Source organism: Heptranchias perlo, chromosome 11 (genome assembly GCF_035084215.1).
Source record: "Heptranchias perlo isolate sHepPer1 chromosome 11, sHepPer1.hap1, whole genome shotgun sequence".
Lineage (NCBI taxonomy): Eukaryota > Metazoa > Chordata > Chondrichthyes > Hexanchiformes > Hexanchidae > Heptranchias > Heptranchias perlo.
In genome coordinates, this window is record NC_090335.1 from 60510348 (window position 1) to 60535093 (window position 24746).

General features: G+C 41.5%; 1 protein-coding gene across 1 annotated transcript; it reads right to left on the reverse strand.

Moving 5' to 3' along the window:
- Positions 1-932: 932 nt before the first annotated feature.
- On the reverse strand, positions 933-24746 carry LOC137326988 (melanocortin-2 receptor accessory protein 2-like). Its single transcript, XM_067992367.1, has 3 exons — positions 24487-24746; positions 13897-13996; positions 933-1976 (listed from the first exon to the last, which is right to left on the reverse strand). Exons 1-3 carry the CDS (start codon positions 24611-24613, stop codon positions 1751-1753), a joined length of 453 nt encoding a protein of 150 aa, XP_067848468.1. The 5' UTR covers positions 24614-24746; the 3' UTR covers positions 933-1750.

Below are 24746 nucleotides of genomic sequence, written 5' to 3' on the forward strand. Positions count from 1 at the left end.
CAGCGCACTGCAAACTGTGAGATGTTGCATATATCGCCAGCAGCAGCCTGAAAGGTGTCAGAGCTGTAAAAATTTTAGCGCCACTGTTACCTTGACAGCCACATGCAATGCTGTTCTTGCCCTGCTCTGAGGCTGCAGTTGTCCCTGCAACAGTTGACAAATCTCACTTGCGACCTCTTTCGTGAACTGCAGCCGTCGGATGCACTGGTCATCGCTGAAGTTGAGATAAGAGAATTGGTCCCTGAAGGCCCTCCTGCTAAGTGTCCTGCACCTCCTCCTCCTTTTCCCTCTTCTGGCAGCTTGTCCTGCTCTGCATGGCCTCTCTGCATGCTCCCAGTAATGTTCAATTCCCAGAGAAAGCCCTAGCAGGCCACCCATGTCTGGAAGCGACATTGTTCAGTGCACCATTTTAAATGCCACTAACAGTACTGCAAAACCAGCCAGACCACCCTCTATAGAATATTGCAACTTTCTCCAAGTATAAGAAATGTTCAAAACCACGTACAATTGTACTAGCAGCCAGAATGACTAATCCAGCAACTAACCTGTAACTCCTGCGTGATCCCTTTAAATAGTGCTGGTGGGGGGTCCTTCATGCCATTTAAGTCCTGTTCAGCTGTGCAGGTTAGGACCATGCGTTGGCTGGAGCAGGGTGTTCGAAAATGGCGTCGGCTGCTTCAAATCACCATTGCATGTTCATTTACGTCATAATCTCCCTACTCCACATGCTGCCGCTGGTTGTTAAGTGCGCACACACCTTTACCAAGATGGCGTCCTGCGCACGTCAAGCCGAAAGTGTGCGCACACATCTCGGACGCCATTTTCGGTGCATGGGTGTCCGCATAGCACCCACACAACAGGCTCTCAACGGCCCAATTTAGCCCTCTTTGAGTCACAGCATCGCAAGGCATGATATTTCACTGAAGCCAAGTCCAAAAATGCTTTATTTTTTAAGAAAAAATTACCAAACAGTAATGAAGTGACAGACCAGGTAAATAATGTAAAACTTAATACGGTGAGGATAAACCAGATGTGTTGGTCCATTTGCACTGGACACTCCACGTGTTTCTGAATTGCCTAGGTCTTAGATCAAGCAAAGAGTTTGGACCAAGTTGGATTCTGGAAACAGATATATTTTGGGAACAAAATGATTGCTGGATTTGGATGCATTTTCGTATTAATCCAACTTCCTATTGATACCAATGAGAAGCTGAAAGGTATCCCTTTTTCAAATTTGTTTTTACTGCGTCGATGAAATAATAAAAAACAATTAACGTTGCGAGCTGAGTATTTGAAATGTGCGTTTGTGTGTATGTGTTCGTATGTGTGTGTGTTTATGCTAAATGTGACTTGTGTGAAGCCTGGAATTTTCTGTTAACAACTTGGAACCTGTATGTCAGAGACACTAATATATAATGTTACCACAAATGGGTTGAAATTGCGCTTTCTAATATTAGGTAATGAATGCATCAGCACATTTGCATGAAACTTTTCGTTCTGCTATTTTAAAAAAACAATTGGGTTAATGCCTTGTTAAGATCGTGGACAAAAGAATTTGATACAAACATATTTGCGCAAATTCAACCCATAAACGCGTCCTATTAAGTGTTCCAAGAATCCCCTTAAACTATTAAGACATACAGGAATGAATCATAACATGAATTTTGATTGCAATATTAAATATTGTGATATAACAGGTTTTCCCCATTCCTGAGAATTGGAACTTTCTTACAGATTTCATATAGTCTGATCATGGAATAACTCTGCCAGGAATTACAGTACTATTCAACAGTGACTGTGATTCTTCAAAGACTTCATGGCACTTCTGTTCATTGTTGAGATTTACATTAGCCACTTTTCCAGTGTCAGCTGGCAGTTGTGATGAAATGGCACAGTTCGACACATCCTCTCCCTGTACTTGACCACGATTGTTCTTGTTAAACTTTTTCGCTGATTTTCTTTGCGAACTGTCAATTCTGCAGAATAGGGGGAGAAACACTCAAGGATTAGAGAGAAATCTAGATTGTCATCATTCTCTGTTCTCGGATATATAGGGGGAGATTTTCCTGGGTCTGCACCAAAGGTGCACTGGATCCCCTGAGCTCAACATATATTGATAAATCGGGCACCTGATCTTCCTTCCATTAATTAAAATGAAGGAAAATCAGGCAGGGTCCTTTTCAGACATGCGCTGTGACCTGCCCGATTTTCTGATATTCACTGTGCTCAAGTAATCCAATGTATCTGGACTCAAATCCAGGGAAATCTCTCCTGTAACCTGTTCTAATTCCATTAATAAGAATATAAGAAATCAAGCATATTTTCGATTGTGCTTATAAACTTTATCACTCTACGACTCCAACTCACTCAACTAGTATTCAATTGCATTTTGAATAGCTGTTTAAAATGTACTCATTTAAACCTGGGGAAAGTGTTAGGATAGGTGACAAAAGGTGTGGTTGAAGAGGTCAGATGCTCTAAAAAAAAGCAAGTTCTTTCTTTAAGGAAGAGAAAATCAACCAGGATCTCCACTCTTTATTTTTATCCCATAATCTGTGCTGGATATGCATATGTCTAGAGAGGATTGTGGCATTGATCCCTCCCTGTGGCCGAATTCCCTGCTAAGACTCAGTGTCAAGGCTCATACATGAATAATGGGCCATTTGGTAAGGTATCAGTCGGTTATCAGCATCCATGAACATCCCAGAATGGAATTGTTGCCTTCAGGAGAGATGGGGAACAATCAGCAAAAAAGAAAATTAAGAAAATGTCCCAATTCACAGCCCAAGAGCTTGCCTCAACTGTTTCAAGAGCATTAGATTTTAAAAGCTTAATCTAATCACAGAAGCCTCCATTCATCAGTAGATAAATGAATTCACTGTTTGAACTGAACAATCTACTACCAGTGAATTACTACAAATTTTGATTCACTCCAAATTTAAGCACCTCCTATCATGCAGATAGGTTTAAACACAGGGGCACTCAGCATCCCCCTTTGAAGTATCCTATATCTGTTTAGGGAACAGGGTATGTCATTATGCTTGCATTTGCTAAACTAGGACCCTGAGGTGGCATGGAATCATGTCGCATGGGCTCACTTCCAGAAGCTCCAGCTCTCCCTATTTTACTATTATCTCTAATTATCTGTAAAATCTGAAAAATGTCCCTAGGCTTCTTAATGCAATAGTTCTATTCCGGCTACTTTTTAAAGCCATAAATACGGTAATAGCAAGAATAGCTCATACTGAAGTAAAAATAAAAACCCATGCTGGACTCTGTAAAATGCATTTGGGCCAATTTATTGCTTGCTGCAAATTATTTTCTGTCACTAAAGCATCAAACCCAAGGGCTACTATGGTCTATTTCAACTAAAGGCTTAACAGCTCCACTCCACTAGAAAAATACTCAAACTGACCTGAAATGCTCCTGGAAATGGTCATAATAAACCTGGATTTTGTAGTCCCACTCCTACAAATAATCATTCCAAATGGCTTGTTGGGTAATACATAAGACACTAAAATCTTTATCTTTAACCCACTTTAAATGGGCTCCCTCCTCTTCCAGTGCTGCAATGGATGTCCTCCTACAACAATGTTGCATCTTCCTCCTCAGCAGCAGCAAGCTACCTCTTGGTAGCAGAGAACCTGCCCTACATAAGTATCAAGGCCCGAGGAGAAAACTAGGCTGGGGTCACTGCTGCATCAGGGTGTGAGGCAGAAGTCTCACCCCAACTCTCTTGTGATGGGTTTAGGAAAGCCCAGCCCAATGAGTACATGTCAACACTTCAAAGTAATTCATTATATATATTATTTAGAAGTGCTTCAGGAAGTTTCTGAGGACATAAGAACATAAGAAATAGGAGCAGGAGTAGGCCATACGGCCCCTCAAGCCTGCTCTGCCTTTCAATAAGATCATGGCTGATCTTCTACCTCAACTCCACTTTCCCGCCCTATCCCCATATCCCTTGATTCCCTTAGAGTCCAAAAATCTGTCGATCTCAGTCTTGAATATACTCAATGACTGAGCATCCACAGCCCTCTGGCGTAGAGAATTCCAAAGATTCACAACCCTCTGAGTGAAGAAATTTTTCCTCATCGCAGTCCTAAATGGCCGACCCCTTATCTTGAGACTATGACCCCTAATTCTAGACTCTACAGCCAGGGAAACAGTCTCTCAGCATCTACCCTGTCAAGCCCTCTCAGAATGTTATACATTTCAATGAGATCACCTCTCATTCTTCTAAACTCCAGGGAATATAGGCCCATTCTACTCAATCTCTCATAGGACAACCCTCTCCTCCCAGGAATCAATCTAGTGAACCTTCGTTGCACCGTCTCTAAGGCAAGTATATCCTTCTTTAGGTCAGGAGACCAAAACTGTACACAGTACTCCAGGTGTGGTCTCACTAGTGCCCTATATAATTGCAAATTGTAAACAATTTTACAACACCAAGTTATAGTCCAGCAATTTTATTTTAAATTCACAAGCTTTCGGAGGCTACCTCCTTCCTCAGGTGAACGATGTGGAAAATGTTCTCCTTCCTCAGGAGAACGATTTTCCACATCGTTCACCTGAGGAAGGAGGTAGCCTCCGAAAGCTTGTGAATTTAAAATAAAATTGCTGGACTATAACTTGGTGTTGTAAAATTGTTTACAATTGTCAACCCCAGTCCATCACCGGCATCTCCACATCATGACTATATAATTGCAGCAAGACCTCCTTACTCTTATACTCCAACCCTCTTGCAATAAAGGCTACATACCATTTGCCTTGCTAATTGCTTGCTGTACCTGCAAGTTAACTTTCTGTGATTTGTGTACAAGGACACCCAAATCCTTCTGACTACCAACATTTCTTATTCTCTCACCTTTTAAAAAATATTCTGTTTTTCTATTCTTGCTACCAAAGTGGATAATTTCACATTTGTCAGTGTCAGTGCAGTACTGAGGGGGTGCTGCACTGTCGAAGGTGCTGTCTTTTGGATAAGACATTAAACCAAGGCAATGTCTGTCTGTTCAAGTGGATGTGAAATATCCCACAGCATTATTCAAAGAGCAGGGCAGTTCTCCCAGTGTCCTTATTGCTGTTTTTAGGACCTTTCTGTGCGCAAATTGGCTGCCACATTTGTTTGCATTACAACAGTGACTACTGTTCTATTTTGAAATGTAGTCACTGTCATAATATAGGAAATGCAACAGCCCATTTGTGCAGAGCAATGTCCCACAAACAGCAACGAGATACATGACCAGATGATCTGCTTTTGATGGTGTTGGTTGAGGGATAAATGTTGGTACCAGGAGAACTCCCCTGCTCTTCTTTGAAAAGAGCTATGGGATCTTTTACATCCACCTGGGAGGGCAGATGGGGCTTCAGTTAAACAATAAGAAAAACAATACCTCCGAAGTGTCAACCTAGTCTACATACTCAAGTCTCTTTAGTGTTGCCTGAACCCATGGCCTTCTGACTCAGAAGGTGAAAGTGCTACCTCAAAGCCAAGGTCAACACGTTATCAATGCTTAAATCTTCAGGGTTCTTTCCTCCTCCAGGTGTCTCAAGGTGCCTGGGGTTTGAAAGGGAAATTCTAGCTATGGCTTCCCAGATGAAGGAAAGTGACCTCATCTATTCTGCGCTGGCCCTGTGGAGGTTCTAAGTAGCCCGTGTCAATTGGATGGCTTTCATTGTCTCATGCTATGTTACATAGGAACATAGGAACAGGAGTAGGCCATTCAGCCCTTCGTGCCTGCTCCGCCATTTGATAAGATCATGGCTGATCTGTGATCTAACTCCATATACCTGCCTTTGGCCCATATCCCTTAATACCTTTGGTTGCCAAAAAGCTATCTATCTCACATTTAAATTTAGCAATTGAGCTAGTATCAACAGTATCAATCTCAGATACTTAGTGATCTGCTCCCCTTCTCATCACAACATAACGATGATGGTCAGGTTGTGTCAGTTCAAGTATTGTAGCTATGGATGATTCTCTGGATATGATATTCATAGGGTTTGCTATTAATTAATAATCTAATGCATTTTATTTATCAGGCATAATTGAACATTAATGATTGAGGAATAGTTTATAAGGGTACTCAATCATATAAACACAAATCATTCAACAAGCTCTAAATAGTTTAGTGGATAATTTTTCACAACAAAGCAAATTTATACAATGTAAGAGGTGTGGACATTCACAAAATAAATGTGCTTACTAGGATCAGAGGACTGGCTGATCATGGACATTTGGAAGGCCATAGCCACTTTAAGCTGTTGACAACTGCTAACCCAATTTCAGCTTTTTTTCCTTGCATCTCAGGCTATTGTTTTGAGTAGTCTCATCTCTTTCAGCTCATTTTAAGTCACTGAGGCACTCCCACTTGGCATTAGCATCCCTTCTTGCCGATAACAATTTGTTACAATGTTTGCCCTGCGCATGCATCCCTTCTTTTAATAAATGCTTCAATTAAAATGTCACGTTCTCCCTAAAACTGATACAGGTGTTTTCCTGGCATGTGGTTATGTCCGACTCGTTGACAGTGGCTAAGTAGCTTGTTTCTGCTCGCTATGCTATGTAACATGCATGATTTTGTGTTATTTTTGATTGGTAGGTACCACTAGGCCTACAAAAGCTGCAAATTTAATGTTCGTGTTTTATGGTAAATGAGTAGTATTCTCTACTTCCTTATTATCCTTAACATCCACACTTTGTAAAATTGAGCCCATTATTACTAACATATTCTTCCCTCATTATTTAAGAAAGAAAGAACTTGCATTGAATACCAGTGAATACCAGTTTTCTGTATCTATTTTATTTACTGTGAAAACTATTTGTATTGTCACCCTCGGTGTCAAACGTGGCTTTTCAATGGGTACGTCTGCCTGTTGAACTCTGTAAAGTCTTTCATTTCAGAAGCAGAAAATGTCATGGCCCCTGTGCCAGTTCAGGACGAGGAGGTGTCACTCGATCTGCAAGCAGCAGCTCAGAGACTGGCACCAAGCGTATTGTAGAGGGTAGCCTAGAGGAGGGTTCTTCGCACGATGTATCGCTGGAGACAAGTGTCCAGAAGCTAGGGCAGGGGGACAGGATGGCACAGGTCCCAGCTCGCCAAAGGGCAAGATCGCGTTCTAGCCCTGCTGCAAAGGACTCAGACATTGACTTCGAAGGCCCAGACTACTGATGAAGGCTGATGGGCATACACCAGGAAATGCTAAGTGCACTGGTCTCCCCACCCCTCCAGATGAGTTTATCATCTAGCGAGTCAGGCACTGGGGCAGACTAATTTCACACAAAGGTCCTACATTCAGCATAGGACCATTAGTTTAATATTAATGAGTTTTTTCAATACTTCTGGCACATGTTCTGGATGCCTATGGGAGCGCCCAATCCAATATGGCAGGCAGTGCACTTTGGGCAAAGAATGGGCACACGCGCGTTGCCTGCCATATTGGACCCATAGGCGCCTGTTTCATGCCTGAAAAATGGGTGTGGCATGATCCAATTTCAGGGCCATTGTGCCAAAAAATTAATTTCCTTTGGAGCTTCTATGTAGTTCAGAATCTTAATTATCACCATTACAAGATTATATTGTTTTGCTGACATAGACATGAACATATCAAATTCTTCATTTTATGATCTATATAAAACACAACAATCATCTATCCCATCTGTTTGTTCACTGTGCTAGTTTTCTAAAGGAACAATTTACTTAACCCTCAGGTACCATAGATGCAGCACAATATCCTGCGTTAAAAATGAATCGATTAAATGGACCACAGAATAACACGAACATTTCATATTTTGACATCTGTTAATATTGCCATTCAGTCATTCCATCTAGAATTTGCTAACCTTTCTTTGATATTAATATTGAAGAATTCTTATCTAGTTTGTACAAATTGCAGATCTTATTTATTAAAGCAAAATTCTTTCACTTTTTTCTTATTCCTTCTCTTCCAATTTTCTCTATTTCTTTCCTGAAGGCACTGAACTCAGGTTGGGGGACAGTTTCATTGGCACCAGGTGTCCAACCACTGCAGTTAACAAACAAAATAGAATGCTGAACTCTGTGACCAATAGAGTAGAGTACAAGTCAGGCTTAAACAGTATACAATGCTCTGGTCAGGCTACACCTCGAGTACTGGTCACCGACACACAACTGCTGTTCAGAGAAGAGCCTAGAGCCAGATATCTGTGGTATGAGGAAATACTGGAGAAACCAGTGCTTTTCAGTCGTGAAAGGAGGCATCTATGAGGTGATTGCATACATACTAAATAGTATGGAAAAGGTAGATTGAGTAAATTACTTCAGATTAAATAGCAACAGCAGGACAAGAGAACATAGGCTCAAATTAGCAAAAGGCAAGTTTAGGACTAACATCAGGAAATTCTTCTTTATGCAAAGAGTGATCAAATATGGAACGGCCTTGTAGATAGAGTGGTAGAGGCAAAAACCCTGGAGCTATTTTAGAAATAGTTGGATGCTGCAACTTGACGACTGTAAACTCTTTCTGGATGGATGAACTAAAATGGGCCAAATGGCCTTCCTTCTCCATGTTTATCTTGTTATATATAATTGTCCACTATAGGCACATTATTACAAGTAGCTGACTGCATTTGATAGATAGTCATGCTGCGCAAGATTTAATTTACCCTAGTGTGCTTCACATTCATAATTTTTTCTAAAAATATTTCATCTATTTAAAAGAAACACATTTTGTCAGCCTGTTTAATAATCTGTAAATAATCTTGGATTTTTTCTTGTCTCATCAATCAGCACAAATGTTCCCAGATGGGGGAAGAGCCATGTATTAGATTCTGACTCCAGGAAACAAAGCTCTATAGTGAGTTCAAAGTGTGTCTGAATTGAAATCACGCTGAAAGAATTTGATAAGTAAAGTCCCATTGAAAGTGAAAGAAAGCCATGGGGGAGGGGAGTAACCCCTTCTAACACCTTTCTAGAAAACAAAATATCTTTTTTTTTCCACCATAAATTTCTCGTCTCTTGAAAACCTTAACTCACACAAGGGTCTAGTTACATGAGCACTAATTGGCTTCCAGCACTTCATCGAAGTGACCATCCTTCATGTATGAGCCTGAAGGAGACTCAAAATGATGAATCTCTGAAATTATCATCATTCGTCATGTCAGTTTCATTAAGATTTTTTTTTAAATTGCATCCAACTTTTACTTCATTGACATTGTGTTATTTTTTTATTACAAGTATTAAAACAGCAGTGTGAAGTTGCCATATTTTAAATATTACCCGGTGCTTAACGCTGAATAGATTGATAGCAGAGGTGGAGAACATCACCATTTCACCCTGCTAGGTTCTAGCACACGCCCACAGGACGGTAACAGCCCAAGTAGTTTGACGACCTCTCTACTGTGACCTTACCTGCTGTCATAGTTACAGGTTTTCTGCTCAGTAAGTTTTCTGTCATGCAGAAGACACACAGTAAGGAGTGGTGATGTATGAAACAGCCAGAGGCTTCAAGCCTCAAAACTAAATGTCACACACAATATATGTCCCATCAGTGCAGGCAAATATAAGCAGAACTGACAAACGATATATTATCCTCATCCAAATCAGTATCATCTTATTATTAAAAGTATTTTGTCTGTTGAGTTCCTGCTGGGTTCCGGATAAAGTCATGACCTTAGCAGTGACAAGGTTGTGGCTCAGAATTTCCTCATTGTGATTTACACTGCTGTTAAAAAAAGTGTTATATCCGCCACTGGTCTCTAGAGGGAAATGCACGGAAATTTCCTGGGTATGCTCATTTGCATGCCCATTGGTGGAAGGATTGGTGTAAAACAGGTGTAGTGCAAGCAGCTGGAGACTTCTGTGAGCCTTTTAACTGCACTGTTCAGTCTGTGCTATTCAACAAAACACTAGGTGACAAGAAGGTAAGGCAGGAATACTACTTAGCTCTTTCATTTCTCTCTCAAATTACTGCATTATATGTTTTACCAATATTTTGAATACATCTTCACACGAATATTCAAGTCTCATTTGTGCGTAGAGGGCAACAGGACATGGTAACAAGCTGGAGGTGAAGAATACACAACTTCACTCATTCAGACCTCCAAGACCTCCTGGTGCAGCACAGTTGGGAGGTGGGGGGTGGAGGGAGGGGGCATTAAAGGCAAGATAAACAGATTTATGGATTTGGGTGCCAGCAAGTCACCCAGAATTATCACGCATGCCACCTGGAGAGAGGTGGCACTGGCACTGATTGCCGCCAGAAATGCAGAACAGTGCTGCCAAAAGTTCCACATCTTCAGCAGGGCAGATAAGGCAACACTTTGTACACCTCTCCCTTCTCTTCCTTGCTCCCCTGGGCACCAGCACACCGTTCGCCCTCTTAAAGCAACACTTCTATAACTAGACATTCACATTGTTCTCTGGTTGAAGGCACCTCCAACTCCCTATTCTGCACAATGGCTACATAGCTCTCTTAAAACACAACTGTCTTGCAGAACCCCAAAACCCTTTCCTCCACTTTAACACCCCCAAATCAATTGCTTCATCTCTCCCATGCCACTTGCCACACACTCCTTAACTGCCAGCTTTACCCTCATTCATTTATCCCTTTGCAAGAGAAATTGGGTCAAGGTTCAGCATGGAGCTGGGTAAAGGTTCAGTACTGCTGGCCGAGGTGGGTAAAGGTTCAGCACCGCTGGCCGGGGTGGGTAAAGGTTCAGCACCGCTGGCCGGGGTGGGTAAAGGTTCAGTACTGCTGGCCGAGGTGGGTAAAGGTTCAGTACTGCTGGCCGGGGTGGGTAAAGGTTCAGTACCGCTGGCCGGGGTGGGTAAAGGTTCAGTACTGCTGGCCGGAGTGGGTAAAGGTTCATCACCCCTGGCTGAGGTGGGTAAAGGTTCAGTACCGCTGGCCGGGGTGGGTAAAGGTTCAGCACCGCTGGCCGGGGTGGGTAAAGGTTCAGCACCGCTGGCCGAGGTGGGTAAAGGTTCAGTACCGCTGGCCGGGGTGGGTAAAGGTTCAGCACCGCTGGCCGAGGTGGATAAAGGTTCAGTACTGCTGGCCGAGGTGGGTAAAGGTTCAGCACCGCTGGCCGAGGTGGGTAAAGGTTCAGCACCGCTGGCCGAGGTGGGTAAAGGTTCAGTACCGCTGGCCGGGGTGGGTAAAGGTTCAGTACTGCTGGCCGAGGTGGGTAAAGGTTCAGTACTGCTGGCCGGGGTGGGTTAAGGTTCAGTACCGCTGGCCGGGGTGGGTAAAGGTTCAGCACCGCTGGCCGGGGTAGGTAAAGGTTCAGTACCGCCGGCTGAATAGTTAACAGTTCAGCACTAATGGCTATTTAGTCACTTTATCTCTAACCAGATCAGTTGTCTCTCCCAGCAGGTTTTTCTGAAGCTAATTCTGAGTGTGAGGGATGCTACCTATCTGTAGTTTGTCAGCCCATATTTGAGGACAGCCTCTGAGAACTCACTGTGAACAATGACCCAGGAAATCTATTAGTCTTCCTGTCAAAAAGATTGACTGTCATGTTGCCTATCCACCTTTATAACAAATTGTATTTATGTATTGCTGCTCAATTACAGAAAGTACTTAAGGTCTCTGATTTACAATTATTCTGCTCCTAATCATGGTAATCATGTACAATTGTACTATAGCAAGGAAATTAGCTAGACAGTAAGGTAGAAGAATTGGAATCCTGAAGAAAGCTTGGCCCTGCTTGTCACTATTGACAGTTTCTGTATTCTGCATATAGATCTGCCCAGTGGTGGAATATTATAGCCTTGTTTGACAGGCTGCAGAGGAAAATAGCTTCACATTGATTTGACCATTCAGTAAACAGCCAATTATCATGGCCTTTTCTTTGAGAGTGAAGTTCCTTGGGGTTTCCGCCGCACTTCGGCAAAGTTACGGTGGCTGAGGAGTGGCTCTGAGGAAATTCACAGCCTTTCTTTGCTAATTGACTCAACACAGTCCAAAACCATACAAATCAGTGGATGAGACCTAAGTTAAAAAGTCTGTTCATATTTATGATATCCTTGCTGTCAGCATTTTAAAATCTGAACCATTCCTCTTCTCAGGCTTCTCATCTTCAGTGAAAACAATATCGGTTTTATGAGTCCCTCCTCATAATTTATAGCCACAAGTCCTAGAATCATCCTTATCGCTGTTCTTTGAACCTTGTCCATTACATGAATCTCATTTTGAAAGTAGAATGTTGGAAGTTATACGCAACGTGGCCTCACCAGTGATCTATACAAGGTTAGAATGACTTGTTTTGAATAATGGTCAAAAGTCCTTGACATAAATCCCAGTATATAATTAATTTTGTTGATAGTATCCAGTCATCAGTACATGATCAATTATCACATCTTTGCTATCAGATACTCTTCACTGCATGGGTGACTGAGTTGCATCATGTATTAGTCTGTACACCTAGAACTTAGGTTCCAGTCTAGACTGATTGGATGAAGGCTACATGAGTCCTACATAAACCCTCATCTATGTCTCTATCACATCCTGACTTGACTATTCCAAATCTCTTCTGCCGGTCTCCCATTCTCTAGCCCCAATAAACTTCAGCTCATGCAAAATTCTGCTGCCGTTTCCTATGCCGCACCAAGTCCCATTCATCCATCCCCCTGTGCTCGGTGACCTATTTTGGCTTTCGGACCCCCAATGGCTTTAATTTAAAATTCTCATCCCCATATTTAAATCCCTTCATAACCTTGCTCCTCCCTATCTCTGTAACCATCTCTGGCCCTACAATCCTACGAGAACTCTGCGTTCCTCTGACTCTGGCATCTGGCATCCCTCACTCCCTCACCCCACCATGGACAGAAGTGCCTTCAGCCATCTACCTCCCAAGCTTTGGAATTCCCTCCCTAAACTTCTCTGCCTCTCCACTTTCCTGACCCAAGGGGAAAATCAACCAGGGTTCCCATTGCTTTTCAATGACTCGTGTATGTAGGGATGTTGGGCGAAGACAAGATTGGGTTCAACTGTGATGCCCCTCATGTTTAAATAGTGATAGTTAAATAGTAGGTTCATTCATGAAGAATGGCTACTGGGATGAGGCACTGGAGAACATTTGGCATGTATGTGACCATATTCCAGCGAGAAATCAATGATTCAGGAGAGGAGGAGTGGCAGTTGGCTGAAGGTCCTTTCACTGCATACTCATGTTTCAGGTCAACTACTACATTTATCTACATTGAAATCTTGTTTCAGTTGAGCTGATGGATGGAATTTTTCAACCCTCCTCTGATGTCATTATGGCTGAGAGCATTTCATTGAAGCCACTGCCTAGACCCCACGAGAGTAAAACAATACAGGCTAAATTAATGAACTATACCATCTGGAGAACCTGTTGCAAGACGCTTTCCAGATTTGCCAATGATGAGCTGTAATAAATTAAATTATTTAGGGGGCTTTTTTCTGCCACTGTTTAACAGCAACAAAGCTGGATATGGATGTTAAATTTAGCAGAAAGGTAGATTCGGAGCACTGATTTTGGTGTTTGTACAATTTACCACCTTTCAAATATTTGCAGGCTATGAAGTGAAGAATCTGAAACTCTGAGTGACTAAACTTTCTTTTTAAAAAATAATTTGCCAATAGTCACTCCATTTGCAATGGTCTTTTGGCTAAGTTACTCATTGCTTTTACTAGCTGAGCAATCAGGGGATAGATAGCATGTAATTTAAAAACATTTCAATCTAATTTTATCCCATTCAACTCCCACATAAAATTGACAAGGCAAAAATATGACTTAATAAAATGGGAGTTGACTCAGGAAATTCTAGAAATGTGTCATTGCACAAATGAAAAATGCACTGACATGTGGTGTAAATCAAATAATCACTGTAACTAAAAACAATAAACTTGAGGTTATTGCATGAAAAGGTTACTATATCTACTTACTGTGCTGGTGTTGAGCCGGAACGTGACATCAACATAAGAATTATGAAGAGAAATATCATAAAGACAGCGAGACCAACCCAGAAGGCTATTACAATAGAATCTGGAAGAGGAAACAGCAGGGAAAACAACAATTAGATGTACAGCACCATCAACTCTTAGAAGTAATGAGGTAGTTTAATACATTGTCAGGTATCTATTGTTAAGGAAACACCTCTAAATTACAAACTGAAAATGATATGTAAAATTGACACTCGATGAAATCAATTCCGCAGTCAGCACAAAACCAAATTGTAATTTGAGCTAACTAGCACACGTTTTTAGTTTGTGCAGGCTGTCTATTTTTTATCTGTGGTATCCTCGTTCTTGGTGTGTGGCGGGAGGAGGCATTTGTAGTAGTTCTGGAATGCCAGGTTGACTTAATTCAAAACCAGTAGGTCCTAGGACATCTGGATTTGAATTCTCTACATTGACAACTTTTAATCCTACTTGAAAATGGATTTGATAGTGTCTGGACATGGCAAAAGTGTTTCCAGAAGCAAGCTTCAAAGCCGTTACACGCCAGCAACTGCAAAGGAGGGAGGTAAAAGCTTTAATGCCACCCCACTTGTCATGTCTCATCTTTCTGCAGGCACAGTCAGCAAACATGGTGTTAATGATTCCTCATCGTTTTGCTCTTTGTCCCAATTACATTATTCAATAATCAAAGTTGAATAACTCAGATTCTGAAGGTCCCCCCACTTCTGCAACTATGGTGGTGTGAACAAAATTTCTGTTTATTGGCTTGTGTAGAACCAGAGAATGTTAGAAATTGAGTGCACCAACAGTGGCCAATGTACAATCTTCTGTTAGAAACACAATTAGATATTTTGATTTTCTGTTTAGAATGTAAGTACCTGGTGCCACTGTTCTGGTATGGTTCATACCCATCACTTCACTATCAGCTAGTTTTTATTGTTTCTCATATGAGTGCTACTAATCGGTATTTCTCCTTTCATTGGTTATTGACATCCAAGGAAAGAAAACTGCAGTTTGCACATTAGCATCTGAAATTAATAAAAGAGATTAAACTTTGACGTGACTATATTTAATAAACTAGAAATATAATTACTGCTTTACTTTTGTGGGAGATTATAGCGATCACTGCCTACAGCTGCCCATTTGAGAACAAGTCTGTATCTAAAATTTGAAAGTTGTCTTGTGAAAAGAGACAATATAATCTCGGCATGGTGGTTTGATCATGAATTTTCAGAGTCAGTGTGACCAATTGAGTTGCCAATACAATAACTGACTATCAAAAATAGAGCATCATAAGGATTGCGTGAATATTTTTAAATTTCAATGTATTTAGTCCAATTCAAATTTGGTTTTTATGGTGCCAGCCCACAATTATTTAGCCCCTGAAGCACATCACAAAGCAGCAACTACTGAGACACATCAAGGAGGGGAAAAATACCTGGACATTCGGTTCCAGGAGGCAGTCGTCCAAATTGGTCAGTGATCAGGGACTGCGAGCGAGACAGGTAAGGGGATCGAGAAGGTAAAAGTGGAGGAGCCTCAGACTTTGCAATTATCCAACAGGTTTGAGGTGTTTGCAGCCTGTACGGATGAAAGCGGGGGCTGCAAGGTGGATGAGCAAACTGACTGTGGCACCATGGTACAGGAAGCCATTCAAATAGGAATGTAGTGGTAGTAGGGGACAGTATAGTCAGGGGGATGGACACAGTTCTCTGCAGCCGAGAGTGAGAGTCCAGAAGGCTGTGTTGCCTGCCCGGTGCCAGGGTTTAGGACATCTGCTCTGGGCTGGAGAGGAGGGGGAGGATCCAGTTGTTGTAGTCCATGTAGGTACCAACAACATAGATAGGACAAGGGAAGAGCTTCTGCTTAGGGAGTATGAGCAGCTAGGAGCTAAATTGAAAAGCAGAACCTCAAAAGGTAATAACCTCTGGATTATTACCTGAGCCACAAGCAAATTGGCATAGGGTAAATAAGATTAGAGAGTTCAATTCGTGGCTCAAAGAATGGTGTAGGAGAGATGGGTTTCGATTCATGGGGCACTGGCACCAGTACTGGGCAAAGTGGGAGCTGTACTGTTGGGACGGCCTTCATCTGAACTGTGCTGGGGCCAATGTTGTGGCGAGTTGTATAACTAGGGCGGTAGAGAAGGCTTTAAATTAAATAATGGGGGCGAGGGATCAAGTAAGGGAAGATGTGATAAACTAAAGAAAGAAAACAAGGCATGAGTGCAAGGTAGCAATAAGGGAAATGTTAATCAGAGAGTGGCAGGAAGGGACAGAACATGCAAACTTAAGAGTGCACCAGCAGATAAGACTAGAAGTTGCAAAAATAGTAAAAAGACAGCACTGAAGGCTTTGTATCTGAATGGGCGTAGCATTCGTAACAAAATAGATGAATTGACAGCTCAAATAGAAATAAATATGTACAATCTGATAGCCATTACAGAGACATGGCTGCAAGGACAAAGTCAGCATGGCTTTATGAAGGGGAAGTCATGTCTGACAAATTTGCTTGAGTTCTTTGAGGACATAACGTACAGGGTGGATAAAGGGGAACCAGTGGACGTAGTGTATTTAGACTTCCAGAAGGCATTCGACAAGGTGCCACATAAAAGATTATTGCTCAAGATAAAGAATCACTGGATTGGGGGTAATATTCTGGCATGGGTGGAGGATTGGTTATCTAACAGGAAGCAGAGAGTTGGGATAAATGGTTCATTCTCGGACTGGCAACCAGTAGCCAGTGGTGTTCCGCAGGGGTCGGTGCTGGGTCCCCAACTCTTTACAATCTATATTAACGATTTGGAGGAGGGGACCGAGTGTAACATATCAAAGTTTGCAGATGATACAAAGATGGGAGGGAAAGTGGAGAGTGAGGATGACATAAAAAACCTACAGGGGGATATAGACAGGCTGGGTGAGTGGGCGGAGATTTGGCAGATGCAATACAATATTGGAAAATGTGAGGTTATGCACTTTGGCAGGAAAAATCAGAGAGCAAGTTATTATCTTAATGGCAAGAAACTGGAAAGTACTGCAGTACAAAGGGATCTGGGGGTCCTAGTGCAAGAAAATCAAAAAGTTAGTATGCAGGTGCAGCAGGTGATCAAGAAGGCCAACGGAATGTTGGCTTTTATTGCTCGGGGGATAGAATATAAAAACGGGGAGGTATTGCTGCAGTTATATAAGGTATTGGTGAGACCGCACCTGGAATACTGCATACAGTTTTGGTGTCCATACTTAAGAAAAGACATACTCGCTCTCGAGGCAGTACATAAAAGGTTCACTCGGTTAATCCCGGGGATGAGGGGGCGGACATATGAGGAGAGGTTGAGTAGATTGGGACTCTACTCATTGGAGTTCAGAAGAATGAGAGGCGATCTTATTGAAACATATAAGATTGTGAAGTGGCTTGATCGGGTGGATGAGGTAAGGATGTTCCCAAGGATGGGTGAAACTAGAACTAAGGGGCATAATCTTAGAATAAGGGGCTGCTCTTTCAAAACTGAGATGAGGAGAAACTTCTTCACTCAGAGGGTAGTAGGTCTGTGGAATTTGCTGCCCCAGGAAGCTGTGGAAGCTACATCATTAAATAAATTTAAAACAGAAATAGACAGTTTCCTAGAAGTAAAGGGAATTAGGGGTTACGGGGAGCGGGCAGGAAATTGGACATGAATTTAGATTTGAGGTTAGGATCAGATCAGCCATGTTCTTATTGAATGGCGGAGCAGGCTCAAGGGGCCGATTGGCCTACTCCTGCTCCTATTTCTTATGTTCTTATGTTCTTATAAGATGACAAAGGCTGGAACCTGAATATTCAAGGGTACTTGACATTTCGGAAGGACAGGACACTAGGAAAAGGTGGATGGGTAGCTCTGTTAATTAAGGATGACATGAGTATAATAAAGAGAAATGACCTTTAGTTCTAAAGACCAAGATGTAGAACCAGTTTGGGCAGAGATAAGAAATAGTAAAGGCAAGGAGTCACTTGTGGTAGTAGTTTATAGGCCCACTAACAGTAACCACACTGTAGGACAGGGTATACAGCAAGACATTATGGGGGCTTGTGAGAAAGGAACAGCAATAATCATGGGTGATTTTAATCTACATATAGATTGGAAGAATCTGATTGGCAAAGATAGCCTGGAAGATGAGTTCATAGAGTGCTTTCAGGACAGTTTCTTAGAGCAGTGCCTTCTAGAGCCAACCAGACAGCATTCTATTCTAGATCTGGTAATGTGAAATGAGACAGGATTAATTAATGACCTCATTGTAAAGGAGCCTCTAGGTACCAGTGATCACAATACGATTGAATTTTGCATTCAGTTTGAGGGAGAGAAGAGTAAGTCTAAGTCTAGTGTTTTAAACGTAAATAAGGGCAATTATGAGGGCATGAAGACAGAGCTGGGTAAAGTGAACTGCGAACTTAGGTTAAGGGATATGTCAGTAGGGATGCAGTGGCAGACATTTAATGAGATATTTCATAACACTCAGCAAAGATACATTCCAGTGAGAAAGAAAGACTCTAGGGGAAGGACGTACCATCCGTGGCTAACTAAGGAAGTTAAAGATAGTATCAAATTGAAAGAAAAAGCATACAATTCCATGAAGATAAGTGGCAGGTCAGAAGATTGGTCAGAATATAAAAAAACAGCAAAGAATGACTAAAAGAATAATAAGGAGGGAAAAATTAGAGTACGAGAGAAAGCTAGTTAAAAATATAAAAACAGATAGTAAGAGTTTCTACAGGTATTTAAAAAGGAAAAGAGTAAGTAAAGTGAGCATTGATTCTCTAGACAGTGAGTCTGGGGAATTAATAATGGAGAATAAGGAAATAGCGGATGAATGGAACAGATATTTTGCATCCATCTTCACTGTAGAGGATACAAATAACATGCTAGAAATTATTGTGAAGTGGGGGGGAGGAACTTAAAACAATTACAATCACCAGGGAAAGGGTTCTGAAAAAAATATTAGAACTAAAAGCTGACAAGTCCCCAGGTCCTGACAAACTTCATCCTAGGGTCTTAAAAGAAGTGGCTGCAGAGATAATAGATGCATTGGTATTAATTTTCCAAAATTCCCTAGATTCTGGAAGGGTCCCATTAGATTGGAAAATAGTGAATGTAACTCCTCTATTCAAGAAAGGAGGGAGACAGAAAGCAGGAAACTACAGGCCTGTTAGCTTAACATCTGTCATAAGGAAAATGCTAGAATCTATTATTAAGGAGGTTATAGCAGGGCACTTAGAAAATCTCAATGCAATCAGGCATAGTCAACAAGGCTTTGTGAAAGGGAAATTGTGTTTGACTCATTTATTACAGTTCTTTGAGGGAGTAACAAGCAATGTGGATAAAGGGGATCCTTTGGATGTGGTGTACTTGGATTTCTGGAAGGCTTTTGACAAGGTACCACATCAAAGGCTACTACACAAAATAAGAGCTCATGGTGAAGGGCGTAACATATTAGCAAGGATAAAGGATTGTTTAGCCAACGGGAAACAGAGAGAAGGCATAAATGGATCATTTTCAGGTTGGCAAGATGTAACGAGTGGAGTGCCACAGGGATCAGTGCTGGGGCCTCAACTATTTTCAATCTATAACAATGACTTGGATGAAGGGACCGAATGTAAGGTTGCTAAATTTGCTGATGACACAAAGGGAGGTAGGAAAGTAAGTTGTGAAGAGGACATAAGGAGTCTGCAAAGGGATATAAATAGGTTAAGTGAGTGGGCAAAAATTTGGCAGATGGAGTATAATGTGGGAAAATGTGAACTTGTCCACTTTGGCAGGAGGAATAGAAAAGCAGTATATTATTTAAATGGAGAAAGATTGCAGAACTCTGTGGTACAGAGGGATCTGGGTGTCCTAGTACATGAATCACAAAAAGTTAGTATGCAGGTACAGCAAGTGATTAGGAAGGCAAATGGAATGTTGTCATTTATTGCAAGGGGAATGGAATATAAAAGTAGAGATATTTTGCTACAGTTGTACAGGGCATTGGTGAGGCCACATCTAGAATACTGTGTGCAGTTTTGGTCTCCTTATTTAAGGAAGGACATAATTGCTTTGGAGGCGGTTCAGAGAAGGTTCACTCAACTGATCCCTGGGATGAGGGGGTTATCTTATGAGGAAAGGTTGGACAAGTTGGGCCTGTATACATTGGAGTTTAGAAGAATGAGAGGTGATCATATTGAAACATATAAGATCCTGAGGGGACTAGAAGGGGTAGATGCTGAGAGGATGTTTTCCCTTGTGGGAGAGACTAGAAATAGGAGCCACAGTTTAAAAATAAGGGGTCTCCCATTTAAGATGGAGATGAGGAGAAATTTTTCTGTCAGACGGTTGTGAGTCTGTGGAACTCTCTTCCCCAGAGAGCGGTGGAGGCAGGGTCATTGAATATTTTTAAGACTGAGTTGGATAGATTCCTAATTAACAAGGGAGTCAAAGGTTATAGTAGGTAGACGGGAAAGTAGGGTTGAGGTCACAATCAGATCAGCCATGATCTTATCAAATGGCAGAGCAGGCTCGAAGGGCCGAATGGCCTACTCCTGCTCTTAATTCGTATGTTCGTATGTAAAGAGAGGAAGCAATAGCCGACATAACACTTGTCAAAAGTCTACTAAAAGCATTAATATCTTTCTCTTTCGGATGCTGATTCAGGTGTGCATTTTCAACACTTCTTGTTTTTATTTTTAGGTTTCCAGAATTCATTGTTTTTCTTTTTATTTCCACTGTCTGATTTGCTATCACTTCTCCAAGAATGTCACTCATCAAGATGTTCTCTTCATCATAATTTCCTTCTTGTTTATGGGGCATTTTTCCTCTGGTTACAAATGAGTAAAAAGGTCAGCGCAAGTGCAAACATCCATCGTGTCATGGATTTTTTTATCTGTTAACAACTAGGGAGTATTATGTTCCTGGGCTACTCCAATGGTGGACCACAAAGCCATTAAATCCAGAGTGGGAAATCTTTCTGTGAAACTGGTGGCCTCTACTCCCCAGTTCATCACTCAGCACTGTTCTTGTTACTTTTCTCAGGGATTCAACTCTGCTGCATGTACTGAAAGTGATCACGCTATAGTTTTGCAAGATCAGGAATTCGCTCCAACTGTGCACAGTGGGGTTGGATTCCCAAGTGAAAGAGTCGGGATAGGCGGTGAGTAACAAATCGGGTAGAAAAGAGTGCGTCCGCGAAATGGGAGACGGGGGAATGAGTGCTTCTGTGAATAGATGGCTATGTGGGAGGAAAGGAATGGTGTGCCTGCATGAACTGGGTGGAAGAATGGATAAGAGTGCCTTCATGAGCTGGGTGAGTGGGAAAGAAGGCTGCAAAAACTCAATGGGAGGGGGCAGAAGAATGGCTCTGTGAACTCAATGGGATGATGGGAAAGAGGAAAAGAGTGACTCTGTGAATTGGTGGTAGGTAAAATGTAAGTGTTACTTGGCTCTAAGCCTTGAAATTATGTAATGCAATATAACTAACAAACAGTTTACCACATTACTGCTAATATTGCACAGTGCAATTTCAACCTGCTTGTATTGGTTTGGTAATTTGAGACCCCAAGGTCACCAGCATTTTTGGTCAGTGGACCTCAGTATACTCATTTCGCAGTGTGTTGGCCAAAATCCATTCTCACAACCATATTTCTTTTTACCACCTGACTTCAACACTGACACATTCCCTGCGGAATCCAGTTGAAATTTCACCCTTCCTTCCTCAGATACACTCATGAGCACTGATACCTCTGTGACATTTCATGTTTCTGTGACCTCTGCTCTTGCCATTTCATGCATTCCACTGATTTGATTTCATGCACTCCATTGCTTGGCTAGAAAAGACAAATTTAGCAGTCAGGAAGAAGGCTTTTCCAGGTTCACAACTGAAGATTCACTCTTTTATGATTCTTTCTAGGCTTCTGCACCAGCTGTTTGCCTCCAAACCAAGGAGTTAGAAAACAATTGTAAATAAGAATGTAAAATAAAAAAGAAACACTACAAATGCTGGAAATGCACAGCAGGTCAGTCAGCATCTGTATAGAGAAGACAGGTTAGCTTTTCAGTTCAATATCCTTCATCGGAAACAGTTACAGTAGACAATCAGGAGAACCCGTGCGGATAATTTAACCTCTTAATTTTTTTGCAGTATCGATTTATTGACAGTATTACCAATGAAATAATTGCTCAGAAAAAAAATATTTTTTTGGTAAATATGTTTAAAACTGTAAGTTAAGTTTTACAAAGCTATTTGCTCAGAGGAAGCATATTGTATAAGATTGTAATGCAACCAATCAGCCCTGTGACAGAGTCTGTTACCACTTGGCCCTGATATGTCATTTTATACCACTGTAGCATACTGACAAGAAAATAGCAGAACAGATCTAGAGGAATTGGACAGAACAACTCAAAGCTGATGCAGTGAAGACATAAAGAAATGTCAACAGATAAATGTAGTAAGGGGTATGTATACATTTTTTAAATAGAAACAGAAAATGCTGGAAATACTCAGCAGGTCAGGCAGGATCTGTGGAGAGAGAAACAAAGTTAATGTTTCAGGTCGATGACCTTTTATCAGATTGGGATTTAGCAATTTATAAGCAAGTACAGAGCCAGGGAAACAGGGGTGAGGGGGGAGAAAACAACAAAAGGGAAGGTCTGTGATAGGGTGGAGGGCAGGACTCATTAAATGACAAAAGGGATGGTGCAAAAGGGGGTGGTGATGGGACATTTTTGGGTTTGATTTGGGTCTCCCTACAAAATGCACAATTCATGACAAGTGACCTAGTTCCAGGACTCCATCAGTTCTGCTGTGAAACTAGTGATTATATGCATGATTGGTGCTCTCTGGTATGAGTCTCCAGTCAGTGTCAACTCCCACCCAAGGTGCACGGCGTCTGTTCAGTGCTTGATCAATAGCAGCTACAACTCTTAATTTGGTAAATGAGCAACATATCTAATCCCATTCACAGACTGTAGATCTCATTCACTGATGAATCATGACTAATCTCTGCTTGGTTTACACAATTGACACTGTTTAGCTCTATAGGTCTGTATTTAGCAACCCCCCCAAAAAAAAAATCTGTCAACAATAACTTGTGTAATGCCTTTCAAACATAGAAAAATAACCCAAGGTACTGCACAGAGGCGTAATCAGACAAATGTGGATGCTGAGTCAAAGATGGAGACATTAGGAGGGGTGATCAAAAGCTTGGTCAAACAAATAGGTTTCAAGGAGGGTCTTAAAGGAGGAGAGGGAGGTAGAGAGGCGGAGAGATGTAGAGTGGGAATTTCAGAGAGTGGGGCCTAGTTGGTTGAAGGCACTGTCAGGAACAACACACAAACATAACAAGACAATATAACTGAAAGACTTGCAATTATATAGTACCTTATTATTTCACTCACTAACATCTCAAAGTGCTTTATATACAATCAATTACTTTGAAGTGCAATGTTGTTATGTCAGTAAATGCAGCAGCTATCTTGCAAATCTAAGATCCCCAAGTTGTATTGGTTAAGGGAGTGAAGTGGGCCAGAACATCAGGAGAAGTCTCTGCTCTGCTTCAGACAGTACCATAAGTTCGCTAACGTCCACTTGATCCACCGGAACAGGCAGAAGGAGCCTTGGTTTAATCTCTCATTCATTCCGTACTGGAGTGCCATCCTAGATTCTTTGCTCAAGTCTTGGAGTGGGATTTGAACTCACAACCTCTGATTCAGCAGTGAGAGTGCCACCAACTAAATGAAGCTGACGGTGTATCCTTTATCTAATCTTGCATTACAATTGCATTATTTGTTCAGATTTACAATATAAAAATTGAAAAAAATGGACTGTAAAAGTCGGCAGCACATGCAGTATTTGTTGTCATGCATACTTGCTCCTGAAGGCCAATATGGTATTACATTGTTTAGAGATGGCTCGTCTAAGAATTAAGACTGTGCTTAGATTCCCTGCTGATGCGATAAAGCTTTAAAATAGTAGCGAAGAATACTAAACAAAAAATGTATGTACTTTTGAATTTCACTTTCTCAGTTGCCGCAGAAAACACTGAAGTTCACCGTGAACTGTCAATTTTTAGCCCAATCTATCCCTCAACCAAATCTTTTTCTTAAATAAGGACATCTGGAGATTAAACAGCAACACTTGAGAAAAAAAAGCAAAGACCCATAAGCATCCCAAGTCGGCAAAATCGCCTGATTTGTCAGTTCTTCAGAAAATTCTGCTCCCACCCCGAGAGCTGGTCCAAATTCCACCCTTTCATCACATTTGAGGTTTGCATCCCCCAACACTTTAAAAGCAAAGGTTCAAGGGGAGAAAAACTATTTTCCAAATTCTAGGTGTAACATTTGACTTTAAATGTCTCGCCTTTCCTTCCCCACGACACCCTTAAAGTCTGCTAATTTATAGACTGCTGGGAACGTCACAGATTTCAAGAATTCCCTTCATCTAGGTTGAAAATCAAATTATTATACAAAGAAAAGCTTACTCAGAGAACAGTCTTCTGCATCTTATGGGTATGAAAGTGAAAAATCAGACCATGGTCAATCAAACGATATGAAGACTGAACGGAAACACTTACACTTGTTTGCTTTGAGCCCGTCAAATGAAACATCCAATTCGTAATATTCATATTCGTACTCGTAAGTCTGACCGTTGATCAACTCGGAAGAGTTTCTGAATCCCGCTAGACCTTCAATCTCAGCCATCCTGATATCCAGGCTTGATTGGAGTTAAGTTAGGCGACAATGCAAATAGCAAGAGGACCCCGTCAGTGTCCCACTGCTGCCCCTCCGCTTCAGCTCCTGTAGCTTAATGTAGCAATGTGGACAAAATCACAGC